Here is a 19,144-nt window from a genome sequence, read left to right on the forward strand (position 1 = left end):
ATTTCTTTATCAATTTGACACATTAAATACATTAACGACAAAATAATGGTTTCATAAACTCCCCAATGCTGCTACAAATTGATAGAATTCTATAGCCCCCCCCTGCCTCAATCACACACACACACACTCTCTCTCTCTCTCTCTCTCTCTCACACACACACACACACACACACACACACACACGCGCTCTCTCTTCGGCTGTCTCACCGTCTACATCCACAAACTACCCGGGGCTGCAGATGATGAATAGAAACACAGTGATGAAGTCAAATCATCAGACTCCGCCTCCGTCTGATGATGTCATTGCTTTAAAAATGACAGTGTCTTCTTGTGGTAGCAACAAACACACACGCTGGCTAAGAACAGCTACCGCCTAACTATGAAGGAACACAGAGGTCATAAATTTATACTATTCACCATGAATTCATGTGCTGAGCGTGTGTGTGTGTGCGTGTGTGGACTTGATCCTGACTCCGGTGTGGACTCAGACTGGTGCTCGTCCCCTCTCAGTTGTTGTTGAGGACCCACCATGAGGCTGCGAAAGAGGCAGGGCGAGGAGGACACAGGGGAGGAAGCAGAAAAGAGGATTCACTGACCCTGAACTGTGACTCGAATCAATTAGACATCAGCATGCAACCCTCTGCCCTGTGGTGTGTGTGTGAGTGTGTGAGAGGGAGAGAGAGATTCAAGCTCTAGACTAGATGGAGGAGATACTGATGAATTTGAATCTTTGGTAAAGCAGCACTGCGTAACTCGAGGAGACCTTATTTGACATTTGTTTACTTTTATTTCTCCTCCATTCATGCCAGTAAAGGAACACAAAAGCGGCAGTAATGTGGAATCATGCCTGATAGAATTTAGATCTGATCTCTGGGTGAACCTACCAGGGACCAGCATGGTGGTTATGGCCTCAGGAGTCTCCAGGAAGTCCACATTCCCCCTTTGGAAGGTTTTACTGTAGTTGGTCTGCAGGTGACTGAGGAGAGGAGATAAGAACTTTAAGTGTTCACTAATAAGGATCAGCAACACTTAGGCAAAGCTGATTTTTTGCGGGTATATTTAGCTTCATACTCAATTCTTGTGTAAATCAAGCTTGTCCTCATAAACTCATACTTTCAGCATGATTTCATTTGGATCACTTGAGGTGATGAAGGGGTTAAACAGTATTTACCCTGACTATCAGCCTGTTACAGTGTGAGAGTACAAAGGAAACGTTATCATGCCACAGACAGATGATGTATGTCTCTTCCCACTCTCTTCCCATTAGTCTCATTAATCAGAGCATAATGCCAACACACACAGCGGGAATCAGGCCGTTCATGTTCAGGCACACGGAGCAGAGCACTACTTACTTCTTCCAAACGTTGTTGTGCTCCCAGAATTCATAAAGAATGAAGCGTGATTCATTCGCCAGCCTCTGAACCGCGATGCTGCCGAAATGCAAAACAGTTTGAGTGCTTAAGTCACGCAATCGCTTATTAGATACATCATATCCCCCAATACACACTCTCCGTCTCTGTTTGGATTGTTTCAAACCTCCTCTGCCTCCAGGCTAAGCAGAACTGTCTCAGGATCGTGTCCGCGGTGTTTTGACACGACTTTAAATTTCAATTTCAAACTGAAGATGCGTGCATAAATATGGAGAATTGTTCATGACAGAGCTGCAAATGTCGAGCCGTCCTTCAGGCCAATGTGCCTCATGTGAGGAATCAGAGTGGCACTGAGAGCAGCAGCCTGTGAGGAGGAGGAGGAGGGCAATCCAGGAGAAAACACATCTCTCACCTCAATTCCTTAAAAACTAGGTATCACAAATGTACAGATAATGTCAGAAATGTTTCTCAAGTAAGCAGTGGACATTAGCCATGATTAATAACTGAGGTGATGACGCCCCCTGTGGTAAACGCTGGTACTTTGTTTGTTCTTTGTTGCATTGTTGGGTGAAGAAGAAGTGCAGTCTGAACTCACTGTAAACATCCAGTCTGGGCACAGGCACAGTCCATGTACTGTCTGAGAGCCAGGCGGAACTCATCCAGCTCCTCCTCCAGCACCGAGAGCTGCCGCTGAACTATCAGGATGTGCTGTGAAGACACACACACGTACACACACACACAGAGAACAGGACGTCTGGATTTGTCTCTGGGAGGGCGAAGGGTGAGATGGTCTGATATGTGACACGTGATCTCACTGTGTATCAGCTGACCGACGCTGGGAACTCATGCAGCAACAATAGATGGATGTTGTGATCTTTTATTTATCTACAATCTAATTTTTATGACAATTTTCGATTCTGAGCTGAAGTCTTGCATCAGTATCTTTAGACCTGTGGTATAGAAATGGCAAGAGAAGGCCTGCTAATCACTTCCTGTTGCTGATGAGGAGTTGTTGATAGGCAGAGGAGCAACTGAACACTTTGTCTGCCCTTTGGCCAGTGTGTGTGTGTGTGTGTGTGTGTGAGACTGTGTCTGTCTTAGCATTCCACTGGCGTCGTGCCTCAGTCCACCTGATGAATACAAGTGCACAGCTCTCTCTCCTTTCCTTCTATTCTGGTCGTTGCTCTCTCTTGAGCAACATGAAGTATTTAGCTGTTAAACTAAAGCTCGATGCTCTGCGGCCAAAGTTCAAAGATGCTACAAGAATGACTACTGACATCAAAACGCGCCTCAGAAAAAATTAAGGGGAAGGACAGATGGAGAGAGAGAAACACTTCTGACAAGTTTCACTCCTGCAGTTGCTATGACAACGGCTGAGCGCTTGTTATCAGCGCGGCCTCCCTGTCTGTGATTCGGCTCGACGTGAGATCGCAGTGACACAAAGTGGTCAAAGTCTTATCACCAACCGATTTGCTGGTGTTGCCCAAGACCTCCTCCTCCACGGGCTCCAGCCGGATCTCCTGCAGGAACGGAAGGAGTGGAAGACGATCACACACACACACACACACACTTCAAATAATCATCACATCATGCTAAAAACACACACCTCCTCCATATGTGTGTGTTTTTATAGTGAAATCAATAAAAGACGGTGGTTTCTTTTCGTCTACTCCATGGAGGTGATCCGTGCTGTATTTAGTCCTGGAATCTGCCAGCTTGCAACAGTTTTCATGCTGCTTTCAACACAAAGGAGGAAGGTGTGAGTGTTTGTGTGTGTGTTCGTCTAATATTTCCCATAGGCACATATGTTTGAAGGTGGGCGGATTGAGTTCAATTCCTGAAATCTGTTCCTTAATGCCACTTCCACAATCTGTGCCCAATAAGAGAGAGAGAACAGTGGCGAAGATCAGACGGCGAGGAAGAGGAGGAGAGAGGCAAAGAGAGGAAAAAGGATGGAAAACCGCAATCACCTTTTGTTCTAGGCGGTCAATGAGCTTCTGGAGTCTGTTGACCTGAATCATCCACTGGCTGTCCTCCTCATACACACCTAAACACAGAGAGAGAGAGAGAGAGAGAGAGAGAGAGAGAGAGAGAGAGTAGAGGTTCTGCAACCACAGCTGGTGTAAAAGCGACTGTGAGAAATGACGGTTTAATAAATACAACAGCTGCATTGAAACAAGCGAGATGATGAGCGAGTTCTCTTCTTTCTGTATTAAATACTCTGAGTAAATCTCTCTTTTAGATTCTTTATCGTCGGTCACGAAGCGAAAGCACCTTGCTGCATCTCTGTTTTCTCACCCAAAGCACTTTGTGGTCGCAGATGGAGCTTTTACATCCACTGACCTCAAATCTCCACCTGAGCATCGACTCGCTGCACACGTGGGTGAACCGTAAACAACGCACGGCCCTGACACACAACCCGTCTATTCAAGCTCGCCTCTCACTCTCTTCTTCTTCTTCTTCTTCTTTTAATACAACGCAGCGCTGCCTCGTTCATTCAAGGCCGAACATCCTCCCTGAACGCACCTGAATTGAGGAGACTGAGCAGTGGGTTGTTGGGAGAGAGGCTGCTGTTCCTCTGGAGCCTCCGAGTGGAACGCCGTCCGGACCACTGGATGGACAGAACCTCTGGCTTCAGAGGACCCTGCCTGGGGTCAGAGCAGAACAGGGGTCATCACAAATTTGGTTTCCGGGGCCTCAAGAGCTCAACTGAGGCCCTTAACTTCACATTGATCGACCTGGAGTTCAAGGTCTCAGTCAGGTGTGTGTTAGTGTGTGTTAGCTCTTGGTGTGTGAGGGGATGTAGCTCAGTGGTAGAGCGCATGCTTTGCATGTATGAGGTCCTGGGTTCAATCCCCAGCATCTCCACTCTTCTCTTAGCCGAATCACAACACAAACCTAACTACATTCTGTAGAGAAGCTGTTTAAAATTTATACCTGAAATCCAATAGGATCAATTTCTGTGCTGAAGAATGGAGTTGTTCCTCCATTCAATGTTCCCTGAGCGTCTAAAGGGAACACAGTATAATTAATCCAGCAGCTGCAGTGAGACGTGTCTGCAGTCCTGATGTATGGAGGAGGACCTGCTGGCGCCTCCCTCTCAGTCTCACAGTGACTCATATTCTCAGACATGGAGCCGCTTTAATTGCAAATAGGAGCTGAGACCAGTGTGGTGATGAAGGAGGAGCAGCCTTCATCACCATCACTGCCGAGACGGGGATTTTAATAAAAAGCAACATGAATGGACTCTTCAAAATAAATTGGCCTTGTTAGTGCGCAGAGATGAGAGTCAAGTGTGGATTGGAGAGATGAAGATAATATCAAACATTAAGATCATGAAAGAAAACAAGTCGATGTGCATTTCTGAGTCAAAGTCCTTCTTTGTTTATATTTATTCATTTTCCAGTGTGTGTAAGTGGACTTTTACTTTGTAATTTGTTCCCCGGCTACTTTGCTATGCGTTTGCCACTGCGGCTCACAGCTGAAAGTGAGGAAGAGGAGGTGAAGAGCACAAGGCGTGACCACAATGACTGAAGGCTCTGCACTCCGGGACATTTGTGTGTGTGCTGTGTTGTTGCCGTCTCTGTCGCACAGGAAGGTTCAGAAACACAACGACTGAGCCATTCTCACTTCTCACTAAAGCCTCACAGAAGCACCACAGTCCTTTTATTGTGCCTCGCAACATTAAGATCCTCTATAATGCCGCTTTAAAGCTTTAATAATGATGAAGCAAAGCGTTACTTTACTGCATTTGTCTGGGTGAGGAGATTTGATTGTGCAGGCTGATTGTGAACGCTACTGCTAGTCCATTAGTCCATTAGGCAAATGTGTGCTATAACAACAATATAAAAAGAAACGTATTCATGGTATAACCTTTAAAATGAGCCACACAAGTCATTTTAAATAGAAATAGAAACTCAGCTGTGATTCGTTCTAGGCAGCCGTTAGAGAGAGCGAGTTCAGTGACAGGAACCTGTTTACAGCCACAGGAGAGACAGGAAGGTCCTCCAGACATTTTGCAAGAACAGAGAGTTTGCATTCAGATTCACAGGGGAGTGTGTGGAGTGTGAGGAAGAGGAGGAGGAGGAGGAGGAGAAGCTGCAGCTGTGGGGGAGATGGACCGTCGCACTTTGAGATGATGTGATGAGGGAGAGAGGGAGCAAGGGGAGAAATGGAAAGTGAGGATCAAAGTGCACTCGGTGATTGTGAGAGAAGATGAATTCTCTCTCTTGGATTCAGTTTGAATCCAAGCCTGCAGGAAGTTCTCACAATCTAAACAGCTAGAAGTGTCACCATGCGGACGATGGAGTCGCATAGATTTCAGTGTTAAAGTATTAAATCGTGGATCGGGGATTAAATCAAATCAATAAAGGATCATAGCGATATGGGTACGAATCTGCACAGCCATCTCAAGCCGCATTTAGTTGTAAACTGAGACCTAAATGAGTGTGTGTGCTGAGGAAATAAGTGTTAGCCTCCCTGTGAGAGCTGTAATTTTGGGTGCCACTGTGCATTATATTTTGTCCAGGCTTAAAGGAGTAATTCAGTGTGTATTTGTGGAGTTGTGTGTGTGTGTGTGTGTGTGTGTGAGGGGGACCGGGAAGATCTCCGTACTTCTCCTGCCGGGTCTGCTCGGCCGTGGTTTCCATGGCGCACTCCAGCGAGCTCTGGAGGGAGTGGAGCTGATTGGTCGTCTCCTTGAGCAGAAAGCGCGTCACAAACTGCTCCAGGTGGGTGGACGCCTGGTACTCCTGTCAATCAAGGATAAGAGGGGAGGCGCGGTTAGAGGAGGAGGTAAAGTAAGAACGAGAGGTAAGTCGATTACTTGGGATTGGAACTGACAACCTTTAATAGAATCTGATTGAATCATTGGCTGAGCGTATCTGATGGCGTTGTGTTTGACATTCTCACATGCGTGTCGCTGTCATCATCATTCAGTGTTTCATTTTTATGGAGACGCTAATATGAGACAGTGCCAGTGGCAGTGATCCAACCGGTCACACACACTTGACACAAAGATTGGATCAGGCTAGAAAAATGAGAATTGAGCATTAAGTATGAATGATGAAGTGTGTCATCTTTAATCTATAATACATGATGAAGAGGAGCGGCCGTGCATCTAAACTAACTTTGAGCTGCAGAGTGGAGCGGCTCATTTGAGAATCATTAAATATTGAGCGGCTGTTCTGCTGGTTGTTGGCGTTTGCATGTGGAATTGACTTCAGCTGAGTGTTGTTAATGCCTCCAAGTGAGATCAGCTGTGTGAGGGCGGAGCTAGAAACGCCCTACAATGATGGACTTCCTCTTTACTCAAGCTGAAAAGGTATTTAGTTTATAACATATATCTGTTTTGTGCTTTAAACTTGCCATTACAAGGGACATTTTACAAAGTCGCTGGCCTGGATTTGTTGGAATACACTTCCAACTGTCGATTATGCATTTATTTGACATTTAAATTGCACTGGATGCCGAATCTGAGCGCTGCAATTAAAGGCCAAACATGTCTCCAATACGTCTGAATGGAAACTTGGGGATTGATTTTCACACTCATTTGCTCATTGAAACAAAAACACACACACACACACACACACACACACACACACACACACACACACACACACACACACACACACACACACACACAACCCAAACAAACATCACCCGTGTGTTACAGCTGATTCTGCTTCCTGATTGGCCCAACATGGAGTCTGCATCATTTATGGTTGATTATATGAATTTCCATGTTGAATGTGATGTATGTATGTATCTCTAGGGTCTGGATCAGAGCGGGAGGCCTGAGTGTAGTTTGGATCTAATCAAAATGGAGTGAATGATGCTGGGAACAACACGGAGGCGTTAGATTTGCTATTTGCTCTGCACACCTGCTGCCACTATTGGAACGCCGTGACTGTTGGGCTACTTGACTAACAATGAGCTGCTAGAAGGTAAAAGCTGATGGAAGTTAGATAAGATAATAATTAGAGCTCAAATGGAATGTGTGTGTGTGTGTGTGTGTGTGTGTGTGTGGGAGGAGGAGGAGGAGGAGGAGGAGGCGGGGGGAAGGTTTCACTACATTTTGTCTATTTGTAATTTCCTCCAAAACAACAGCCAGAGTGTTTTGATTTTAAAAGCTGCATGTTTATCAGACTGCAATGCCCTGTGGATGCACACTCACACACTCACACACACTCACACACACGCGCTAACACACTAATTATCTTGAAGTGGGAGTCTTCCCATGAGCAAGCTGAGCTCTCGTCAGCTTCTCCAGAATACAGAGCAGATGATTAGACTCACACAGAGCTGAAGCCGATCCCAGCGGTCCGGTCCCCACAACACATCTGACCAGTGAGGGAGCAGCTGTGTGTGTGTGTGTGTGTGTGTGTGTGTGTGTGTGTGTGTGTGTGTGTGTGTGTGTGTGTGTGTGTGTGTGTGTGTGTGTGTGTGTGTGTGTGTGTGTGTGTGTGTGTGTGTGTGTGTGTGTGTGTGTGTGTGTGTGTGTGTGTGTGTGTGTGTTACGCTTTCATGTTACTATAAAGCCTTTCCTGCAGCTTGCTAAATCATTACCCACGGTTTTCATGTAATGTTTAAGCTATTGACATTCTGAATAATGGCACCTACACACACACACGCACACACAACACACACACATTCACATGCACGTACTTTCACTCAGGGAGGAGTGAGTCACAACAAAACAGGTAAAGGTCACTCTTCTGTCTACCATCTGAGCATAGATTGCCTCCCGTGATCTGTGTGTGTGTGTGTGTGTGTGTGTGTGTGTGTGTGTGTGTGTGTGTGTGTGTGTGTCAATCTACAATCATTTGAAAAGGCTGAAGGTCTGCCTCATTCTTTTCCCTTTTGCCTTTCTCTTGATCTTTCCCTCAGCTGTGTAAAAGGTCAAACTGATCACTTTGTCCAAGGTCCACCCGACTGCTTTCTACATGTTTTCTACTTCAGAAGCCAAAATCAAGCTCAGGCAAGACATTTTTCAGTTTAGGAGGCACGTGTGGATCATTAGCACAGTAAACGCTCCCTCAGATTGACTTTAATACCCAAATAAGGGGAAACAGATCAAACTGTTATGTCTGCAAAGCGTCTTCTGTATTGCTGTGTGCTCACAAATCTAATGTGGAAAAGAAGCTCAATTAACTACGAATAGCTTCCTAACCCTTGCATGCACTTACGTGAAGTGATTTAATCCCAAATTTGGGAATTTTAGGATTTAAGTAACAATAGCAAAGAAACAATAAATGAATGCAAAAATTATTTCCATCCTTTTTCCTGGTCTGGCTCTTTTTTCCTCGTCTCGCTCCACACGTGTACACGGCTGTATCCTGCACACCACAGAACACACACGTACAATACACGTGCACATGCAGCTCGCCCCCCTCACACACACATACGCAGCCAAAGCCACCCACTCCAATACGTATACAGATCAACGGCGCTGTGACTACAGCGGCATGTGGTCTCATCCACTCTCATCTAATGTCTGCTAATAGACACAGAAACAAACGTGTGTGTCTCTCCCCTGGTTTGAAACGCTTATCTTTTAACGCAATCCACTCCCATAACTTAATTGTGAAGTTATTGCTTCGGTCATTCCTCCATCCCGTTACGTTTTCACACCCGTAATTTGTTTTCACCCGAGCTCTAATATCCATTTCCACGGTGTGAGAGGCGTGATGGGAGACGCTGAGCAGTGTGTTGGCGGAAACAACCTGATTTGTGAGATTGATTGAGGCGCCGCTCAAGGCTTTTCATTGCACGCATGGCCTGAAATGAAGACTTTGACTCTGCACGTCCACACAGTGCTCTCTCTCTCATTCTCGCTCTCTCTCCCCATCTCCTTCCCCTTCTCCATCCCTTTGCTACCAACTGCACAGAAAATGATTTTGGATACAATTTCCTTTTGACACTTCAACGCAAATCTACAAAGGGATTGCAACACCTATCGGAATGTTGCATTTCCCTCAAAGACATGAAATGCACGTGCAAATTTCTTTCTCTTGTATCGTTCTTGCAAGAGCACAAATTGGTTTCTACACTCCTGTCTTCCCTCTCCTGTCCTCCATTGGTCACCTGTAGGCTCCTGGTAACTTTTCACTTTCTTTGCATCTTGTCATGTTCTTGTTTGCTGCCCAACTCAACCCAAAGTCTTCTTCTGGATTTTCCATGGACGTCACGATGCCTCATCCCTGCACTTTAATATGAAATATCTCAGATGAATCCACAGTTTGACTCCCACACACACGTGGCGACTCGTGTTGCACACCAGGCGCTTTATAGGGTTTTGATCAAACATCTTCCCTGTCTCCACATTTTTCATCCTTCATCTCTCGTCTTTCCTCTCTGTGCATTAACCTTCATCTCTGCTCGCTCTTCCTCCACCATCCTCAACCTCCTGACTGCTAGAGGTCTTCATTTTTTTAATATATATTATCAACTGCAGCTATTAGTGTAGATTTGTATTTTTAATGAGTACATATGTGACTTTTGAGAGAAAAGTACCAAATATGGAGGAGTTAAAGACCTAAAGCTGTTTTAAAAGCAGCATCAAAGGCTCTGCTGGCTTTGTTGAGCAACAATCCATTTAACACTTCATCTATGTTGGCAGTACAAAAAAGAACCAGGAGTTATTTTTATTCCGAGGGTTAATTAGTGACATTAATTAAGCGCTGGCTCGTCCTGTTCGCGCTCTGTTATGGAAATGCGACTAATGGGAGATCTGAGGGAGCCAGCTGGGCAGCAGAGTGGCATGCTGGGAGATATTTGCATTGAAGACGCTGGCGACTAGGCCGGAGCCACACTGCGAGTAAATCAAACATCTCTTATGATTACTGCTATGTGCGCGGCGTGAAATGCCAGCGTGACACTCGCCCGCAGAGAGAAATGTGTGTGAGAGAGAGAGAGAGAGAGAGAGAGAGAGAGAGAGAGAGAGAGAGAGAGAGAGAGAGAGAGAGAGAGAGAGAGAGAGAGAGAGAGAGAGAGAGAGAGAGAGAGAGAGAGAGAGAGAGAGAGAGAGAGAGAGAGAGAGAGAGAGAGAGAGAGAGAGAGAGAGAGAGAGATTCCCTTGGTCTTACCTTCTTGGTTTTGTCCATGGCCTTCAGTATGGACATGTTCAGGTCCTCTAAGGCTGCCAGGACGTTCTCGTATTCGCCGAGGTGCTGGGAGAAATACTCTTCACCCGGGGAAAGACCCAAAAAAACAGGAAATGAAGTTGAGTGAAATGACTTGTGAGGGAGCTGAGGGTATTTGGTTGAGGCACTGCCGGTGTGACAGCTCAGCCGCGACTGTGCGAGTTTGGAGAAAATGTCACAGAGCATTTACATCTACTGCTCTCCTCACTGGGAGGTACGGGCAGGTCAGGCTTTAGAGGAATAACAGAGAATAACGTCTACAAAGTGATTCGACTCACCACAGAGTTCATCAGTATCCACATTGCTGCAAAACAAAACAAAAAGGCGTTATTTAAAATGAATCAGAGCTTAATGATTAACACTAAACGTTTACTATAACACAGCTCATGGCCAGGATGCGGACTATTGCAAAATCCTCCCTGGACCAGCTCTGATTTGTTGAATATGTAAGGTGGGTGACAAATAGGAGAGAGCGGAACATGTTGTGAATAATTCAGCTGTGTTTCCCCTCAGGGACATGTGAGAGACCAGCGGGGCAGATTGACGAATTCATCACCAGCAAGCCGCGAGGAATTCTCAAAATTTGGCTGCGACTTTGTGCATGAGAGAGAGAGAGAGAGAGAGAGAGAGAGAGAGGGGAGAGGGAGAGAGAGAGAGCCATCTGAACTGTCAAACATCAGCAGAGAATAAGACATCATATCCCCTCTTAGATGTTCTAATCCTCTCTGTTGTACTGGAAGGGATCTTTGGTTTTTAGCTCCATTCCACAACTGGCTGTCGCTGCTATTCACAGTCAATTGGTCCGAACAGGAAAGATCACTTTGGAGGCGCAGAGGAGAGGAGAAGATGGAGGTAAAACAAGAGTCACAACCTGCTTAGAGATTCCATACAAGCATCTAGAAAGTCGCCACATACAAAGCGAGCGGAGGAGACAAACACAAACACAAAACTGAGTGAGAAAACACGGAGAGAGAGAGAGAGAAAGAGCAAACATCTCCTCCAAGGCCCTGCAGGTCTATGAGATCTCACATATTCACTGGCATCCTCTTCGTCTGGATCCACATCTATAACATCACAGCCCACTGATTCATTCTTTAATCAATACCACTTAGTGACTTCCCAACAACTCTAAACCATCAGCCTCCCTCTGCATGTGTGTCACAGGGACCCAGATATTCCCTTTGTGCTGGTTCATCACAGTCCCGGTCCACTGGAGGGATCCGTGTGACTTTGATGGCGTGTTTCACCATTGAAGTGCACGTGTCATCCAGCGACTGAGGCACGGATGAATGACATCGTCTCACAATCTTCACAATAACGTCTTTGATCACCCGAGCTTTATGACTAACCCGACTGAATAACGCTCCTTATGGTACACACACGCTGTCACGTCGCTCGCAATCATCGCCATCATTGTTGATGATTGTCAAACCTCTCGCCCGCTGTCTAAACATTTAACAGGAATGATTACTGAGGCAATCAGTTGACATCAATAACAGGAATCGGGGGAAACTACAGGCTGCGGCGTCTCAGCTGGCGTCTCATTCTGTGTGTGTGTGTGTGTGATCTCGGTCCAGATGATTCTTGGCCACTCCCTGGTCATCCCTTCTCACCTCCTTTACATGTAACAACAGAGCATCTCCAGCCTGGCTCTCCCCTCGAGGTGCGACACAGAGCGCCTCGTGCTCTCTGTCCTCCGCAGCCAGCAGACTGTGTAACCCCGTCTCTGCTCTTTATCTTCAAATTGCTCCATCTGCAGCCATGTAGGAGGGCGTTTGATTGTTATTGCTTTTCACTTCTCTGTGCTTTGTTCTCTGTTTGCAGTGTGGCCGTGTCCTCCTCTCCGTCTCTAATGATACTGTGAGCAGGGTTTGCTGTGATGGTGATGATGATTCTGATTCAGCAACATGCAAACAGTTTTGACGTCACTTTAATTGTCACAGAGCTCGATCCAGAAAAGAAATTATATATTTTTAGCAATCTTGTGTCAGCTTATGGGCCTTGGTGGCGGTATGAGCTGTAATGAGCACCCTTCTAGCATATAAATTGCATATTTCTCTCCACTCTATGTCACCCGCTGCACACTTATAGACTCCACATTCTCAATGTTCTTGTGAATCCAGCACGCGAACTCCTGTCTTTGATCTTCAGATACTGTATAAGATCTGAGGCTGTGAAACAGGCTGACAGGCTGACAAAGACAGTCAGATTGGTTTGACACGAGTCTCCTGTGTCCCACAGGGAGAGAACACACACACACACACGTGCTGCCTGCAGTGCTTTTATTCACACTTTAGTCTGCTTGTCACCACACGGACAATTCTGAGCCGATCGAGGAACGTTTCAGAGCGTTCCAATTTGAGTGTCGCTCACTTCCTTTGCACATTTTCGATCAGTTCCGTACAGATTTGGCATGTTACAATCTCTGTATCCCTGTAATGCATTCAACAATCCTACAGCTAAGTGTGGTTTGGATGCAGATTTAGCACAGAATAAAATGCTTTTACACACCTAATCTGCCATATCAATAGGGAACACAGTTAACATACAGCAGTCACACAGATCTTTCCTGTATAGATTCAATGTGAGATCCAGCTCTTGGTGTTCTTTTTTTCTCCTGGCAGCGCAGTTATCTTTTATCTCTCCTCCATCTGACATATGTCGACTCGATCCTCTGTGGAATAAAACAATTAAAAAGGGGCTTACTCCGTGTTGTGGGTGTCAATGGTGTGGAAGAGCTCCTTCAGCTCCTCTGCTGTCAGAACTCCGTCAGAGAAGTAGGCTTTGAACTCATCAAAGGACAGCTTCCCATCATCTAGAGACCGAGCACAAATACAGCTGTCAGCACCCGTTTCCATTTCATTCCATTTCCTGAGACCTTTTTGTTAAAAATCACAGATTTGTTTGGGTTCAAATGGGCCAGATGAGCATTCAAGACACGCCTGCATGTTCAGAGACAAAGGGAAAGCATTGATACACAGATTTCAGTTAGTTCCCTTTCATTTTCCTAAGTATTGAGTATTATGGAAATGAAATAATACTTTAATTGAAAATTTTCACTTCCTCGCTTCCTGATAACACTGAAGGAGAATGAAGCAGTCTGTTCAAGGCCGCAGGGGCTGAATCAGCAAAAACGGCAACTAGTGTGTAGGTTAATTCCATTTCATGCAGACAAAAAGCCATAAAAGTGAAATAAAATGACATCATCAGGTAGCATTCCATTTGTTTTTTTCAAATCATTGTTACAAAACAACATTATGAGCGAGCCGAGCCATAATCATTTGTGCCACGAGGCAGAATTGATGACGGCCTCAAACAATCATTTATGTTTATGATCTCCAATAATGAAGCGTATAAAATGGTCCAGGATGAAAGCGTGAAGAAGAAATATTCAAGAGGGAAGAAATAAACTGAATTTTGAATCAAAGGAGCCGTAAATTTCCTAGCCTTCAGCCAAACGAACAGCACCAGCACATTTCTGCTAAAACCAGCACATCGCTACTGACGCTTTGAGTAAGAAAGACTTTGGATGAATGCACAAAAGCAAACACACATGCACGCAAATCTGCCCCTCGGGCTCGTCAGCAGAACCGTGACAGGGAAGCACACAGTGACTCAGTGCAGCCGCGCGGGCTCCAAAGTAATCCAGGAGCAGAATCTGAAAATAAGAGCTGCTGTCTGCAGAACACCAAAGCAGCAGCAGGTGAGCGACTTCATATACGGCCGTCTGACAGGAAGTCACAGCAGCAGACTGTCAATTAATAATTAAGGACGTTGTTTTGTGATTTGCTATTTTTGCATCAAATATTCTCAGATAGTGTATGTTGCCAGAACCTGATGAGGTTGTGTGGTTGATGCTTTGATCATTCTGTGTCATCCAAGCCACAAGATTAAAGGTTATGTGAGTATAAACTAAGACAAATAAGGAGTCTCAGCGTCCCTCTGTAGAACTATAGAGTATAAATGTATGTAATGTATACAGTGTGACTGAGACGATCCCAAATTATAACAGCTCATTATGTAGTTCCTTCAAAATTCAAATGGAAAGAAGACACAGACTTCAAAATTAGGATTTCAGTTTTCATTACAAAGACCTTCATCAGACAAAGCTGAAGGAGAGAGTGTGTGTGCGTGTGTGTCTACACTTCTGTATTAACTGTTGACCAAACTAAAACAAAGGCCTGATGCTGTGTGTTCATTCAATTACAAACAATTACAAACATTTAAATCACATCTGCAAATGGTGCTCTGCTGTTTCCAAACTACAGAAGGAAAATGCTCGCTCTAACTTTTACATGTTGCATTTTAATAGAGGTATAATATCTGCTGGAGTCACAGGAATGCTCTCTTCACATTCTTATGCACAGAATTATACTGTAAGAATGGCAGAACTCCGAACAGACGTGTTGCATAGTTGCACAGTGTTGTTGCATTTCTCTCATTTTTCTCTTCGTCATTACGAGGAGCTGCTGTCACATTTGTAAGTGCTGTATGAATTCACACTGTGATAAATTTGCTTTGAGCCTCCAAACATCCGCCTCTTAAAGTGTTGACTGCCATCATGAAGGAGTCTGATTAGTTGCAATTTCTTTTTGTTGCTGTTTTTGTTCATTAATGTTCTGGTGCTGAACCTCACCGAGCTCGGTCAGTCTCCTGTTTCCATGGAAACTGAAAGAGTATCAGCAGAGAGCCATGAGCAGAATTTCATTGAGAAAGTACAGACCTCTGCTTCCACACAACGGAACAGAGGATGGACGTGAAGTGTGTGTGTGTGTGTGTGTAGGGGAGGTGACTAATGTGACACTCACCATTTTTATCAGCTCTCCGTAAAATCTGTAATGAGACAGAGAGGAAGAGGAGGGCTGTCATGAAATGTTTCACATAATCAAAGTGTTGGCTCATACATGTGCATGTGTGGGCATGTGGGTGTGTGTGTGTGTGTATGTTCAGCATATGTGTGAGCGTCCGTGCTGGTGCATAGAGGTCATTGATCATTCTCTCAAAAGCAGTGTGTTGTTAAATTATTGATGGTGCTGCCCCAGAGTCCAGAGGAGATGAAAGCCATGTGGAAATGACCACATCAGCTTTAAAAGGCTGAAAATATCGTTGCCCACCTTCTCCTCTTCACATCTTTGTCCACGTGAAGACAAATCTCATCATCTCTGCTTACAGGTGAGCCCTAGCATCTCAATTTTTTTGGGGTGGGGGAAATGTCTCCCTGCTCTGTGGCACATGAGGTAAATACACAAATAGATGAATCCATCTATGTCCCTTCTTCTGTCTCTTTGCAGTCCATTATGTCCCCCACATTAATGTTCATCTGTCCACTGTTCTCTGCAGATCCATCTGTTGCCGTCCCGTCACTGTTTCAATCCTACTTGTTGCTCACATATGATCCTGCTATGATTAGAAATGTAATATATCACACTGCATTTCATTTGATCTGCTCTCCATGTACTAACAGTCCACAGGTCCACATCCTTTTCTATTCTAATTGACTGATTTCATTATGTAAGGCCCAAGGATAACATGCAGGTTATCACACTGATATAATCAATCAGTCAGATATAATCTTAGTTATAAATGCTGAGAATGATTTTGTCTCATCTCATCTCACTTAATTCATTCTGACATCATTCAATCTCATTTTTTTTCCATTTCATATCCCATACTGGTGAGTCTCCCCTTCCCATCCCCTTCTGTCTCAGAGCTTCACGCATAATGCAATCAGTGAAACCAAAATCAGAAATCTAATGCTCCTCTCAGGGCTTCTCTTCCTCTCAATGATCCAGTGTGGAGGATCCTGAACACTATGCAAAAAAATTGGAGGAATAGAAGATGTAACATAAGGCTTTAATGACATGGGAGCCATGCAGAGCAAACTGAGGGAGCTCACACTGCAGGCATCAAGAAGCCACGGAGGTGTCTGACTTCTGAAGGAAACCGTTCCTCTCTCTCAGAAGACAGAGAGCCTGTTTGACTTCAGTGAGACACTCATACCCTCATACCCAAAGAGATTTTAAAGTCTGTTTTTCACTCCTGGATTCCCTCCCTGTCATTCCCAAATACTGAAGGCAGAGAACAGCTTCATGATTAAGAAATCACATGTGAGCAGGGTGGGATTATGAGGAGAATATAATGAGAAGAGAGACACGCAGAGCCACGGAACAGAGGGAACAGGCTCTCCAGAGTGCAGCACTTGAGGAATGTACACTCACACTGTAATGTCAGTATTTACATATTCATTATTTGATGGAAATGTATACATTCTGAAACAGACACCAGTCGCCTTAAGCACCCATTTAAAAAAACAACAATTAACAGCACAGTTACTATTTCAAAGACAGAGAAGAGGTGAATGATGACAAGATTAACATGATTAATGTGTCAGTTCATCATGTTCCAAACACCAATTTTTTTTGTTTATGTCTTGACTGACTTCTAGCCTGCAAAATTTGGATTTGATGTGTAATTGGACGGTCAGACAACATGATTCTCAGGCCGAGGAATGTCGGGCAGTTAAAATAAAGGTCAGCCTGTCAAATTAGTGCATTTTAGAAATCTACGACACGTCTGCACCCAGCATGCAGACTTATTCACAGGTCTAGATCCAAAGCACCCAGCAGATCTGTACCAAGATGGAATCTAAAGTCATTTTTGCAACAGCACTTTTCATTTGATTTGGCTTTTATTTGCCACCTTGAACTGTGCTGCAAACCCCATTTTCTATACAGAGCCTGCAATTTATTGCTCATGAAAAGCTCACGAATCGTTCAATCCAAAATAAATCACAGCAAGGCCGAGCAGTGAAGAATTGTCTGGACTCCAGGGTCATTTTACTTTATTCTATAGTGCCCTTTCTATGGAATCGGCTAGTCTTTTTCTGTCACGTCTAAAGATACCAACACGCATCTGAAATCATTTACATTGCAAACAGGTTGAAACGATGTCACCAGATTCAATAACAGAAAATGATTCGATTAGATGGAGACCTTTGTTGTTTTTCTCACTGATTAACAGCTGCAAACTGACATGGAAAACCCAAATTCACAGGTGATGCAGCTTTCCAGTCTGTACATTTGGCAGATTTGCATGTGTAAAACCAATGATATACTCTTTGTTGTAAATTCCAATTCATATTGTTGTTTACATATTTCTGCATGTAATGAGAAACCATTAATTAAATAAATGTAAGGCATTGTAATAAATAACTGCAGGGTTAAAATGACAACAATTTATATTTGAAGAGCTCTTTAAAAGTCATGAAACGACTTTATCTGGTAGTGGTCACTCATTTTTCCATCATATATTTGTTGTTTATTAAAGTTTTTGCACTAAAGCAATGGTGCGTGTGCATTGAACTCCGTGGCGGTGAAACATAATCAACATTAAATATATTTTGTACTTACATCAATGAAAATCGACATTCCCTTCTTCAGCTCAATTTGAGGGCTGCTTTCCTCTAAGACCGCTTGCACCTCCTCAGAATCCATCATGCAAAATGTCGCTTCAGCTGTAAACTGCACAGGAATGTGGTCTCTTCCTCCGCTTTTATCTGATCACCGTCACTAACCACAGAGAGCGACTCTGTGGAGATGTAAAGACACCGGGAATATACAGAACACTTCCGATTAAATGTGGCACAATTGAGGAGGCATATCTTAATCTAATTTTAAGATCCATCAGTTAAAACATCAGTATGGGCTGGTTTAATTAGTATGATAGCGGTTTTGACGCACCTGTTTGCTGTACATTTTTTATGACAAACATAAATATGCCTGCTTTTATTTCGACAGCAAACTTCCTGTCAGGTACTGTTGACTGCTAACTTCACAGCACATCTCTGTGTCCAAACCCTGCAGAATTTCACACTATTTGCGTTGAGAAGCCTACTTTTTCTCTATGATTTTCATTTTCATGGTGTGAATAATGAACTTTTTATCAAGCTATTTTATTCAGATGTGTCTGTTATATGTATTTCGACTTTATCAAGTAAAAAAGTCTTTACTGGCTCCAATTTTCGCCTGTCTTCTGACATTTTACATTGAAAATCACTTTCACCGCCCGCTGGTGAGTTTGCAAAACTGTACAACAGCGCCATCCAGTGGTGCATCCAATCCACCCCACCCCCACCCCCCCCCCCCCACCCCCCCCCCCACACGCGCACACACACGCACACACACACGCACACGCACACACACACACACACACACACACACTGGTCTTACTACATCCTGAACATGTAAACAAACAACCCGCGCGTGTGTACTTGACATGTAAACAATTCACGTGGAACCTATGATTTCTCTGTTTCAGTTGGGAAAATTCTGGAAATTGTATGATGTAACATTGAGGACCACCCTGCGGGTTTAGAGGGGGATGTCAGGCCGGAGATGCATGAATGCACATATTGTTTGCTTCGCTCCCCCCGTGATGAGCATACAGTTGGCATGCCAACTGGGAGATATCCTCCAGGCTAAATGTACTATACTCTTTAAGAAATAGTAAATAAATAAAGTTAAATAACATTTCAAATGTCATCCCTGCACAAACACGGTCTAATGTCGTAGGTCTAATGTTCAGGGTAAGTTTGAGCGATGTCCAAAGTATTTCAAAATATAACACATTTTG

General features: G+C 44.3%; 1 protein-coding gene and 1 non-coding gene across 2 annotated transcripts; one reads left to right on the forward strand and one right to left on the reverse strand.

The window, feature by feature from the left end:
- Position 1: 1 nt before the first annotated feature.
- necab1 (N-terminal EF-hand calcium binding protein 1) lies at positions 2–18,023 on the reverse strand. The gene is made up of 13 exons (XM_076139518.1): positions 17,923–18,023; positions 15,322–15,346; positions 13,220–13,328; positions 10,792–10,817; positions 10,457–10,554; positions 5,985–6,121; positions 3,897–4,018; positions 3,341–3,417; positions 2,837–2,890; positions 1,966–2,078; positions 1,353–1,430; positions 885–976; positions 2–535 (listed from the first exon to the last, which is right to left on the reverse strand). Exons 1-13 carry the CDS (start codon positions 18,007–18,009, stop codon positions 507–509), a joined length of 1,047 nt encoding a protein of 348 aa, XP_075995633.1. The 5' UTR covers positions 18,010–18,023; the 3' UTR covers positions 2–506.
- On the forward strand, positions 4,167–4,238 carry trnaa-ugc (transfer RNA alanine (anticodon UGC)). The gene has a single exon. It is a non-coding gene; the product is annotated as a tRNA-Ala (tRNA).
- Positions 18,024–19,144: the final 1,121 nt, after the last annotated feature.

Source organism: Genypterus blacodes, unplaced genomic scaffold, assembly GCF_046128005.1.
Source record: "Genypterus blacodes isolate CSIRO-AG114 ecotype Tasmania unplaced genomic scaffold, CSIRO-AGI_Gbla_v1 ptg000438l_1, whole genome shotgun sequence".
In the NCBI taxonomy this organism is placed as follows: Eukaryota; Metazoa; Chordata; class Actinopteri; order Ophidiiformes; family Ophidiidae; genus Genypterus; species Genypterus blacodes.

What these genes read in the sequence shown, in the direction of transcription:
- necab1 (XM_076139518.1), bottom strand. Translation starts at nt 18,009, where the DNA reads ATGATGGATTCTGAGGAGGTGCAAGCGGTCTTAGAGGAAAGCAGCCCT. An exon ending in ACGGAGAGCTGATAAAAATG is followed by an intron (nt 13,329 to 15,321) that starts GTGAGTGTCACA and finishes CTCGGTCTCTAG; the next exon opens with ATGATGGGAAGCTGTCCTTT. An exon ending in GCCCAGACTGGATGTTTACA is followed by an intron (nt 1,431 to 1,965) that starts GTGAGTTCAGAC and finishes GCATTTCGGCAG; the next exon opens with CATCGCGGTTCAGAGGCTGG.